This window comes from Danio aesculapii, chromosome 14, assembly GCF_903798145.1.
Source record: "Danio aesculapii chromosome 14, fDanAes4.1, whole genome shotgun sequence".
Classification (NCBI taxonomy): Eukaryota; Metazoa; Chordata; class Actinopteri; order Cypriniformes; family Danionidae; genus Danio; species Danio aesculapii.
In genome coordinates, this window is record NC_079448.1 from 4,672,595 (window position 1) to 4,685,126 (window position 12,532).

At 35.9% G+C, this 12,532-nt stretch overlaps 1 protein-coding gene across 1 annotated transcript; it reads right to left on the reverse strand.

Moving 5' to 3' along the window:
• Nucleotides 1-2,810: 2,810 nt before the first annotated feature.
• LOC130241092 (uncharacterized) lies at nucleotides 2,811-5,837 on the reverse strand. The gene is made up of 6 exons (XM_056472814.1): nucleotides 5,771-5,837; nucleotides 4,046-4,381; nucleotides 3,444-3,677; nucleotides 3,310-3,342; nucleotides 3,143-3,230; nucleotides 2,811-3,063 (listed from the first exon to the last, which is right to left on the reverse strand). The coding sequence occupies exons 1-6, from the start codon at nucleotides 5,832-5,834 to the stop codon at nucleotides 3,021-3,023; spliced, it is 798 nt and encodes a 265-aa protein (XP_056328789.1). The 5' UTR covers nucleotides 5,835-5,837; the 3' UTR covers nucleotides 2,811-3,020.
• Nucleotides 5,838-12,532: the final 6,695 nt, after the last annotated feature.

A 12,532-nucleotide genomic window follows, 5' to 3' on the forward strand; every position in this document is an offset into this window, starting at 1 on the left:
CAGGATTACAGAGACAGGACAAAAACAGATAATAAATATATTTAAAAAAAAAAAAATACAAGTAAGAACTGTCTGCTGCTGCTTTCAGTAGTATGGCAATAAATGTCATATAAAATGGCCTTCAAACTCACATTATTAGCATTAAGCACTGAATAAAGCACATGAGGTGTAGCTGAGGTGATCAGTTGTTTACCTGTGAGAAATAGAAACCGTTTATATATCAATTCGAGGTGTTAGGTACAACAAAAACTCTTTTAATAGGGAGCATATTCCTTCTAGCGTTGCTTTTATTTAGAACACGACTTAAATCAGCCTCGCTGTTGGTTCTCAATCTGGCAACCTGTGCTTTCGTTTGTTTTGATCCAAGAATGCAATACCTGGTTCAACCACTGGGTGTCAAACTTACATACAGCACCTTTAAGTATTCCAACATGATCAAAACAAATCAGGCACAAAAATACATATTTTGTAAATAAAAAAATCATTTCTATTTGAAGATACTATTCATTATTATTTCAAAAAGTATTAATTGTCAAAAGAAATACAGTTCAACTTCACAATAGAGAGTGGTTCATTTCTAAAGGATCTCTAATTTTATAAGATTAACACAAATAATTTGGAAGACATTTATTGTTAAACATAACAGAAATATAATTTACATACTAAATATTTATATACAAACTCTTTAACTGTACAAATTATGCACATACACATTTGTGATTTTAATCCATTATGTCAACAACCAAGAGGACCTTTTTTGTTCCTCACTATACAGACATTTTAGTCATAAAAAAAAAAAAAAAAAAAAAAAATATATATATATATATATATATATATATATATATATATATATATATATATATATATATATAAATATATATATATATATATATATTTTTTTTTTCAATATTCCTCCAGTATTCATTGATTTTCTTGCAAAATAATGTTTTTTAAATGTACAGATTAAATATAACATGCACAGATATCCACAAATGCATGCATACACACACACACACACACACACACACACACAGACTGACAGACCTTCAGGCTGTCTGGACTTGATCTTCCAGCCGTTGAGACTCATGAAGAGACACGTTGAGTTTTGTGCAGAGAGACACCTGCAGGGATGAAAATACAACTACAGCAACTGATTCTGCTCACCTTCATGGTTTAGAAAGTTTAATTACAGCTAATTTGAACTGCATTTTTAAATGATGTCAAGTAATCATGTAAATTAATTAAAGTAGTACTACAGAACAAGTAGTTCTTATCCAAGTATAAGTATCTGTAAATGGTTTAAATGTAATCCCTTTACTTTTTCAGCAGACCGTAATTTATAAACAAACTATAGCCTAAAATTGCATGCGCCGATAGTAGGATATATGCAGAAGTAACCCATAATTTTCAGTAACTTCTGATGAACTCTGTACCATTACAAACGGCCGTTTCTCTAATTTTTTATACCTGAACAGCTAAACTAATTCTTAAATCTATTTAACTGATCATATTTTAATCACATTACAACACAAATGCTGTAAGAGGAACAGTATAACATTGAAAATAGTCACATTAACCGTTCACTGGAAGTGTATCGGTATGGAAAAAAAACAGTAGCTGTGCATATACCCTATTGACATGTCCAGTCATTAGCAGCAATCACAATATTATCCAATCAGTGCAAGGGAGAATTACTCAAACACACCATACCTTTACTCTCTCTCAATATTCACACTATCAGTCGAACTGTCAGGCCATATTTTTCTTGATAAACCTTACTTTAAACTCTTTCTTTCTTTTTTAAAAACATCTAATATTGGACCGGTCTTTTTTAAATCAGATGATTACCTAGCTTTTATTTATTTATTTATTTATTTATTTGTTGATTTTCGTTTCGGCTAGTTGCTTCATTAATCCGGGGTCGCCACAGTGGATTGAACCCCCAACTTATCCAGCACATTTTTATGCAGCGGATGCCCTTCCAGGCGCAACCCATCTCTGGGAAACATCCACACACACTCATTCACACACATACACTACAGACAATTAAGCTTACCCAATTCACCTGTACCACATGTCTTTGGGCTGTGGGGGAAACCGGAGGAAACCCACGCGAACGCAGGGAGAACATGCAAACTCCACACAGAAACGCCAACTGACCCAGCCAAGGCTCAAACCAGTAATCTTCTTGCTGTGAGGCGACAGCACTACCTACTGTGCCACTGCGTCGCCTTTATTTATTTACTTATTATTATTATTATTTTGCTGTTTTTGATATTATGTTCTTCAGTATGTGTTTAAATTGATCCGGGGAAACTGACGCCAACACGGGGAGAAAATGCAAACTCCACACAGAAATGCCAACTGACTAAACCAAGGTTTGAATTAGCGACCTTCTTGCTGTGAGGCAAGAGCGCTACCCACTGCACCACCATGCTGCCCAATAATTCACTCAAGAATGATAATTCTTATCAATTACTCACTTTTACTTGTTTCAAGTCTGTTTAAGTTTCTTTATTTTGATGAATGCAAAAGAAGATATTTTGAAAAATGCTGTAAACATAACCATTGACTTCCATAGTACATGTCTTTGGACTGTGGGGGAAACCGGAGCACCCGGAGGAAACCCACGCAAAAGCAGGGAGAACATGCAAACTCCACACAGAAATGCCAACTGACCCAGCTGAGACTTGAACCAGCGACCTTCTTGCTGTGAAGCGACAGTGCTGACCACTGAGCCACCGTGCCACCTCTAGCTAAAAAATTACACATCACAAAATGCAAATGCAAGAAGAAAATGGCAAAACACCAGACATCTCAAAACTGAGTTACAGATCAAGAGGAAAAGTTTGAACAGTTTAGGTCTCATAAACAATGAGAAATCAATCCAAACCAGCAGACTAAAGTAAAAGACCAAAATAACTCTACATATGAAAATAAACTCTGTATCCAGGTGAAACTCTTGGACATCATGAAGTCATTTTATTATAGATGTGATGAGATCTGCTGGGTGATCTTCTCTAAATCTCCTCATCCTCAGGTTTTGATCTTCTGGTTTCTTTCCTAAAAGCATCACATTATCATCATCTTCACACTTTATATACATGTTAAATCAATAACGCTGATCATAATCGTCTCTCACCTGACTTGTGTGTTGATGTAGATGTGAAATCCTCCTAACAGAGCGAACAGAGTCATCAAATAAATGACCAGCATAGAGCTCTGAGACACTGAACACAGAAAACAACAATTAGACACTAAACAAAACCTGTCCATCATGATTCCTGTGTTGCTCTGTTAAACTCATACCCCAGTTTGATGTTGTTGGACTGCTGCTAGTCACTGTAAAGGTCAAACTAGAGGTTAAACTAAAGATCACAGCATCAAATACATAAATAAAACTATGTAAACAAACAAGCAAACAAGCTTTCTGATTATCTCACCTGAACAGTCTTCGGTGCTAACAGTCTTCTGTCTTTTACTGATGTGGTTCTTCACAGTGCAGGTGATTTCTCCTTCAGCTTCCTCTTCAATCTGAATGCTGGTGTTTCCATCCATCAGTGGATCTCCATTGAGAGTCCAGCTGTAGAGGAGCTGATCCCCCTCAGAGGAGCAGGACACTGATCTCATCTGATTGGAGGAGCAAGTGATTGACACATTCACTGAGCCAACAGGAGCTGGAGGGCGGGACACATGACAGATACTTTCTTCACTCATCATCTAATCAGTCCATGTCAAGTTATTTCAATACAAATTTTTCTTTAAAGATTATAATGTCAGAGAATTAAACATGCGTCACAGGTTAACCATCTGAAAACAACATTTTATTTTTATAAAAACTGGAAATATACATTAAAAAACATGTTCAGTCCTATAAACAGCCTCAGTACATCAAGTGCAGATGATTTATTGTCAGTGCTGTAGTGATGCAGTGATTAGTTCAGTGAGCAGATATCTTCATATATTTAACACTGATCTGCATGAGTGGGAGATCTTTAGAGAACATGTGATAGTAATAATGAGTCTGATGAGAGATTTACTGTACCTTCAACATTCACCTGAAGATCTATAAATGTGTCTGCGCCACCAGGATTATTGAGTCGTAATCTGTAACTTCCTGAATCTTCTCTCTTCACAGGGTTTATCATCACAGTCCCATTATGGATTCTCACTTCAGGTCTGTTTATATAAAGATCACATGCGTTCAAATTCTTTGTGCCATTTTTTACTCTGCAAATTAGATCATCTTGTGTGTTGTCGTTTATTCTCTTTCTTATGGTCAGGGTATGTTTACTATCATCCACCATCTCCAGGTTGAGTTTGTGTCCCAGAGCTGCATAACAGGGATCTGACTGAGTAAACCTGCAGAACCGCTCCACACCTGAATAACACGCACACACACACACACACACACACACACACACACACACACACACACACACACACACACACACACACACACACACACACACACACACACACACACACACACACACACACACACACACAGAAATATCAACATCTACAGTTTTTTTTTTTGTTGCCGTTATAAATATCTTTCATTATAAATTAATATCAGACATCAAATACAATAAACAATCACAGAATTATAATCAGCACTGAACATTTCATAGTCTTGACCCGTCCTAAAGCATCATTATGAACATGATTATTTCCTAAAAGTAAAGGCATTACTTGTGTTTCTCCTGACTTACAACAGCGGTGATCAAGAAGATACAGAACACAATCCTATTATGACTGAATTCACAGTCAGCATCTAATAGAAGATATTTTCATTCTTATGAAGTATCAGAAAAGGGTGAGTAAAGAGATACAGAGGGTCAATCATTTTAAATAAACATTATAGAGCACATAAAATAATTATATGCACAATCACTTAGAATAAATATACAGTCATGTTGCATGGAAATAAGAACTGTCAGTTTTAGGTTCACAGTGACTTACAATTTGCAATGGAAAGTAATAAATAATTAAATTAATAAATAATGTTTGTTAATTAATGATTAATCCTCTTTGCGTGTGGAAACTAAAAAATATCATAAAAATGACTTATTTGATGTTTTTATTAAAATTACACTGCACTTATTTATTTATTATTTTTTTTATTTATTTATTCATTCATTTATTCTTTATTTATTTGTTTATTTATTTATTTATTCATTTTTTATTTATTTATTCATTTATTCATTTTTTATTTATTTATTCATTTGTTCATTCATTATTTATTTATTCATTTTTTATTTATTCATTCATTCATTTATTTATTCATTTATTTTTTATTTATTTATTCATTCATTCATTCATTTATTCACTATTTATTTATTTATTCATTCATTCATTCATTTTTTATTTATTTATTTATTCATTTTTTATTTATTTATTCATTATTTATTTATTTATTTATTTATTTATTTATATATTCATTCATTCATTTATTTATTTATTCATTCATTCATTCTTTATTTATTCATTCATTCATTATTTATTTATTCTTTCATTTATTTATTTTTTCTTTTTAAAATCTTTTTTGCTTCCACACAGGACACTGTTTCTATTCTCTCACATGCTGTATTTACACTGCACTAATACACAGTTAACTTCACCCCACTAATACACACAGTCTTGAAGACCCTAAAGCATGATTATTAGATTACTGCATGATACTATTAATCTAACATTACAGCACAGATGTTGTTATATTGCTAATGTAAGTGATCAGAGCATGAGTTTGAGCTGAAGGTGGACTCACATGCAGCAGTTTGCAGTATCAGCAGCAGCCCGAACACCAGCATGATCTTCCTCAACTCCAGCATCCACAAGAGAAGACTTTCAGTGCGTGTGTGTGTGTGTGTGTGTGTGTTCTCCTCTCATTCAGAGACTCACACTGACATATGAGGAAACATCTGAGCATTTCACACTTCACCATCTGTTTCCTCATAAGGTGTACCGCAGATGTTGTGGGTTTGCAACTTTTTTTACTGAAAACTTTATATACTCAAACATGATCAAAATATTTTTGATTTTCTGGCTAAAATATCATTTAAATCTATTTTGTAATCAGGCTCAAATATAAATATTATATATATAAACTCTGTAAACTCATATGTAAAAGTGAAAATAAGCTGTGCCTATTGAAGTGGGACAAAATTACAGTGTTAGCTCCATGAACTCAGCAGGATCTCTTGCCATTTACACCTAATAATTTTTTTTTTATGAAAAAAACTCAGACAATAATGCAAACTTCAGCACATGTTATAGCAGTAAATGTGTTTCTCTACTATATATATGGTTTTTCATATAAGATGCGGTTTAAATGTCCTTCTTTAACTAAGATCCACTCTAGTGAAAGACAAATACACTACTGTAAGGATTCTAGAGAGCCAGACTCATTCTCAGTATATGCCTGCTTCAAATATATTAATCATTAGTTCACTTCACAAACTAATCTTAATTAGAAATAATTAAATCTGTGCTAGGTTTATTTTAATTGTAATTAAATTATAGTAGCTCATAACCTTTAGTGTACTAAATGTAGTTTTATATACTAAATTATGGATACTTAGCATACTTTGAGCTTATAGAGTTGAAGTCAGAATTATTAGCCCCCCTTAGATTTTTTATTTTATTATATTTTTTTAAAGTATTTCCCAAATGATGTTTAACAGAGGACGGAAATTTTCACAGTATGTCTGATAATATTTTTTCTCCTAAAGAAAGTCTTATTAGTTTTATTTCGGCTAGAATAAAAGCAGTTTTTAATTTTTTTAAACACCATTTTAAGGTAAAAATTACTAGCCCCTTTAAGCTATTTATTTTTTCCGATAGTCTGTATAACCATCGGTATACAATAACTTGCCTAATTACCCTAACCTACCTAGTTAACCTAATTAACCTAGTTAAGCCTTTAAATGTCACTTTAAGCTGTATAGAAGTGTCTAGAAAAATATCTAGTCAAATATTATTTGCTGTCATCATGACAAAGATAAAATAAATCAGTTATTAGAAATGAGTTATTAAAACTATTATGTTTGGAAATGTGTTGAATTTTTTTTTTCTCTCCGTTAAAGAGAAATTGGGGAAAAATTAAAACAGGGGGCTAATAATTCTGACTTCAACTGTTCATGGGCTTATTAAAAGATCCTTATCAAGATCCTATCATTATCATTATGGGAGTTTCATGCATGTAGTGCCATTTCTACCTAAAACAGCAGTGCAGTCATAACCTGGTAGAGCAGCTAAGTTGGCTTTCTAACACAGTGGGACCCAATCTTGTTATCTGCATATACATGGCATTATTACAATGTCAGAAAAGGGTTTGATGCATGTAAAGCCATTTTTTGCCAGAAACAGCAGTGCAATCATGTTATCTGCAAATACTTCAATTATTACAAGTTCACTATTAGAGTTTGTGTTAGTACATTAAATACATTACGTAATAACTAATACTGAACTACAGTATAGAGCAGGGATGGGCAAACTCGATCCTGGAGGGCCGGTGTCCCTGCATAGTTTTGCACCAACCCTAATCAAACACACCTGCTTGTAGCTTTCTAGTAATCTTGAAGACACTAATTAGGGTGGTTTGGTGTGTTTGATTAGTGTTGGAGCAAAACTCTGCAGGGACACCGGCCCTCGAGAATCGAGTTTGCCCATGCCTGGTATAGAGTGATGTTTCTGCCTATAATGACAACAACCAAACATGAAGAGGGAATAGAAATAGCCTGAGATGACACTGTATAATTTCTTGACTAGGCTAAATTTGACCTAAATTTGATGATTATCTATCTCTTAATTAATTTAGCTGTTTTTGATATTATATTCTACAGTATGTGTTTAAATTGATCCTCTTCTCAGTGCCAAGAAATCATACTGGACATTCAGACTTCTTTCTACTGGATGAATGACTTCAGAATCCCATGCAACCCTGAAAACTATGGTGGAGACAGTTATTAAAAATGCACACACTGCACATTGATAGAGAGGGCAGCTTAAATGTGCAGTATATTATTTTCACCGCTAGAGGGCGTGTATTCACAACAAACAATGTCATATGGTAAGTACGTGAGTCAGCAAAATATATAACGCTGCTATAGAGGTGTTGTGATGTCAGAAGCAAAATATTAAGTTAAAATATGAATGATATGTTGAAACACAAACTTCCTGAAATGTGTCATGCATGCCTCATGCCACTAAATCAGTGTTTCCACCATTAAAACAACATAAAAAAACTCACTGTCGCATAAAACCTTACAACACTCTTAGTACTCAGAGACTGCTTTAATATTTTATTTTTAATATATATCTTAATAAACAAATGTTACTGGCATCTGAGAAGATGTCTGAGAAGGCATGTGGTGTGAGATCAGAAACCAAAAACATGTTCTGCAACATTTGGTTTACTATTGTGTAACAAACCTCATCCTACAGTATTGTATAAGTAGGCAGCCCTGCATTTAAGAAATAAACCACATGGGGTTTTCTGTGCAGAAGACCATGACAAACCCAAAGTATAAATCTGTATTTGAAAGAAAGTGTTATGTTTAGATGTTGATCTAGAGGCTAAAGCTCTCTGCGTTTTTAAATCAATTAGAAAAGTTTACAAAATTCAAATAAACAAACAGAAAATTAAGTTCTTAACATTTACAATTAAAACAAATAGTCTGGGATTAATGTGTGATTTCTGTGAATTAAATCATTCATTCATTCATTCATTTTCTTTTCGGCTTAGTTCCTTTATTAATCCGGGGTCGCCACAGCGGAATGAACCGCCAACTTATCTAGCTCATGTTTTACGCGGTGCTTAAAATGCCCATTTAACTGCAACCCATGCCTGGGTAACACCCATACACTTCCATTCACACGCATACACTACAGACAATTTAGCCTACCCAATTAACTTATACTGCATGGGTTTGGACTTGTGGGGGAAACTGGACCACCTAGAGGAAACTCACCCTAATACGGGGAGAACATGCAAACTCCACACAGAAATGTCAACTGACCAAACCGAGGCTTGAACCAGCAACCTTCTTGGTGTGCGGTGAGAGCGCTATCCACTGCACCACCATGCTGCCCATTAATTCACTCAAGAATGATAATTCTTATCATTTACTCACTCTTTACTTGTTACAAGCCTGTTTGAGTTTCTTTATTTTGATAAAATGCAGAAGATATTTTGAAAAATGTTGTAAACATAACCATTGACTTCCATAGTATTTGTTTACAGGTTTCTAACATTTTTCAAAATATCTTCAACAGAAGAAAGAAACTCATAAATGTTTGAAACCACCTGAGGGAGAGTAAATAGTGAGTAAAATTCTGTTTTTGGGTGAACTGCCCCTTTAAAATGAAAATTAGAACAACTTTTTTATTTTTAATTATTGATAATTATATCTTCTAACTAAATTTCAGCATAAATTGAACAGATTTAATTTTACAGTTCTTAAATAATGGTCTGTTTAGCGATATTCTAAAATGACCGAAAAAGTAAAGATAAATGCACAAATAGCTAAAAGTATTCATTCATTCATTTTCCTTTCCTAAGGTTGAGCCGCTTATTAATCAGGGGTCGCCACAGCGGAATGAACGGCCAACTATTCCAGCATATGTTTTATGCAGCAAATGCAATTCCAGCTGCAACCCAGTACTGGGAAACACCCCCACACACACAGACACACTCATACACTACGGCCAATTTAGCTTATTCAATTCACCTATAGCGCATGTGTTTGGACTGTGCGGAAAACCGGAGCACCCGGAAGAAACCCACACCAACATGGGGAGAACATGCAAACTCCACACAAAAATGCCCACTGACCCAGCTAGGACTTGAACCAGTGACCTTCTTGCTGTGAAGCAACAGTGCTGACCACTGAACCACCATGCCATCCTAGCTAAAAAATTACACATATCACAAAATGCAAATGCAAGAAGAAAATGGCAAAACACCAGACATCTCAAAACTGAGTGAAAGACCAAGAGGAAAAGTTTGAACAGTTTAGGTCTCATAAACAATGAGAAATCAATCCAAACCAGCAGACTAAAGTAAAAGACCAAATAACTCAATATATGAAAATAAACTCTTTATCCAGGTGATACTCTTGGACATGATGAAGTCATTTTATTATAGATGTGATGAGATCTGCTGGGTGTTCTTCTCTAAATCTCCTCATCCTCAGGTTTTGATCTTCTGGTGTCTGATCTGCAGATCTGCTGCTGCTCTGCTGAATCTTCTGCTCTGTGTTCATGTTGATCTTCAAATCTTCTAATATTCAAGTTTGATTCTCCTGTTTCTTTCCTAAAAGCATCACATTATCATCATCTTCACACTTTATATACATGTTAAATCAATAACGCTGATCAGAATCGTCTCTCACCTGACTTGTGTGTTGATGTAGATGTGAAATCCTCCTAACAGAGCGAACAGAGTCATCAGCTGAAAACACCAGACCAGCACAAACCACACAGACACTGAACACAGAAGACAACAACATAAAAAGTCAGTCAAATGTTAGATTGCTGTCGTCTGTAATTTAATGTAATAATCTCACCAGGACAGGGTTTTACACTAATGGTTTTCTGTCTGTGACTGATGTGGTTCTTCACAGTACAGGTGATTTCTCCTTCAGTTTCCTCTTCAAGCTGAATGCTGCTGTTTCCATCCATCAGTGGATCTCCATTGAGAGTCCAGCTGTAGAGGAGCTGATCCCCCTCAGAGGAGCAGGACACTGACCTCATCTGATTGGAGGAGCAGATGATTGACACTTCCACTGAGCCAACAGGAGCTGGAGGGCGGGACACATGACAAACACAGGAGAAATCATACTTCTATAGTATACTTCAATAATAAACTCTTACTGCATGAAGAGGAACGTTCATAAACAGATTCTTCTATACAACAGTGAAGAACTTGACATAGTAATAATGTCTGGTGAGCAGTGTTGCCAGATGTTGCTGACTGTTTCCAGCCCAAAAGCTGTCGAAAAACCGCTGAAAACCAAAATGCGCCGCCCAGCAAACAGTAGACTATAATAACCTGTCTTGAGGTTGAGGAGCGCGGGGGGTGGGATCAGGGATGTCGTGTCGGAGATGGAGATCACAAGCGTTTCTACACTGTTCTAAGCATGTTCTATGTATGCGAAGAACGGGGGCTAGCATGTCTTTGGGAGATCAAAACAGGTGTATGAGGGCAGACCGGGGCTGACGGGCGCGCAGTTGCAAAACCGCCCAAATTTTCACTACCCGTCTATGTCATTTTTTACCCGCAAAAATAAATTCAAAACCGCCCAATCTGGCAACACTGCTGGTGAGAGATTTACTGTACCTTCAACATTCACCTGAAGATCTCTAGATGTTTCTGTGCCGTCAGGATTATTGAGTATTAATCTGTAACTTCCTGAATCTTCTCTCTTCACAGGGTTTATTTTCACAGTCCCGTTAATGATTCTCACTTCAGAACTGTTATTAAATAGATCACACTCAGACTCTTTTATCCTGCTGTGCTTTACTCTACAAACTTTATCATCTTTTTTGTTCTTTATTCTCTTTTTTATGGTCAGGTCATAAATACTAGCGTTCACCATCAGCAGATTGAGTTTGTGTCCCAGAGCTGCATAACAGGGATCTGACTGAGTAAAACTGCAGAACCGCTTCACACCTGAACAACAAAACACACTTTCAGTAAAATCCACATCATATGAAACTAACACAAACATTTCGATTTGACTGTCAGTGTTTTCATTGATCCATCACTGTGCCTGTGGATCTTTATTTATCCTCATTTGGACCAAGGGTGTCCAAACTCGGTCCTGGAGGGCTGGTGTCCTGCAGATTTTAGCTCCAACTTGCCTCAACACACCAGCATGGATGTTTCTAGAAAGCCTAGTAAGAGCTTGATTAGCTAGATGTGTCTGATTGGGGCTGGAACTAAACTTTTCAGGACAGTTTGGGCACCCCTGATTGAAGCTGCGGTCACATTGGAGTTTGTGTGTGCGAAATTCTGTCGTACGGCGCTGCGAAAAGGGGCGGGATTAAACAAGATGATTAGACATTTAAAAAAGCGACCGATTGCTCCATGTTTTAAATTTCCTCAATTGGTCTCACGCAGTCAAGTGATGGGATTTCGCAGGTCAGAGTTCACCAAGCTTGAACTTTGCACCGCAGCGACCTGCGAAACGTGACGCATGACCTTGCGTTTCCGGTCTGACGCATTCGCATGCATATGAATGGAAGTCTATGGGGACAAAAGCCCAGTGTGACCTCAGCTATAGACGTTGATCTTTTTTGCGACAACTTTTATCCCTGAAAAGTTGGAAAAAGTAACTTTCATTAAAATGTTTAATAGCTTAAAGTGAAATATTGTCTGATCCAGCTAAACAGTGTCTTTAAGATTGCTAGAAACTTCCAAGCAGGTGTGAGTTGGAGCTAAACTGTGCAGAAATGTGGTCCTCCAAGAACTGAGATTGTGATCACTGCTTTAAGCCCTGATAGATTGTAGTCATATGGACGAGAT

Excerpts from the sequence above, each read along its gene's own strand:
- LOC130241092 (XM_056472814.1), bottom strand. The coding sequence starts at position 5,834 with ATGCTGGAGTTGAGGAAGATCATGCTGGTGTTCGGGCTGCTGCTGATA. Across the intron at positions 3,343-3,443 it reads TAGCACCGAAGACTGTTCAG|TGACTAGCAGCAGTCCAACA; the intron begins GTGAGATAATCA and ends TGACCTTTACAG. Across the intron at positions 3,064-3,142 it reads TACATCAACACACAAGTCAG|GAAAGAAACCAGAAGATCAA; the intron begins GTGAGAGACGAT and ends TGATGCTTTTAG.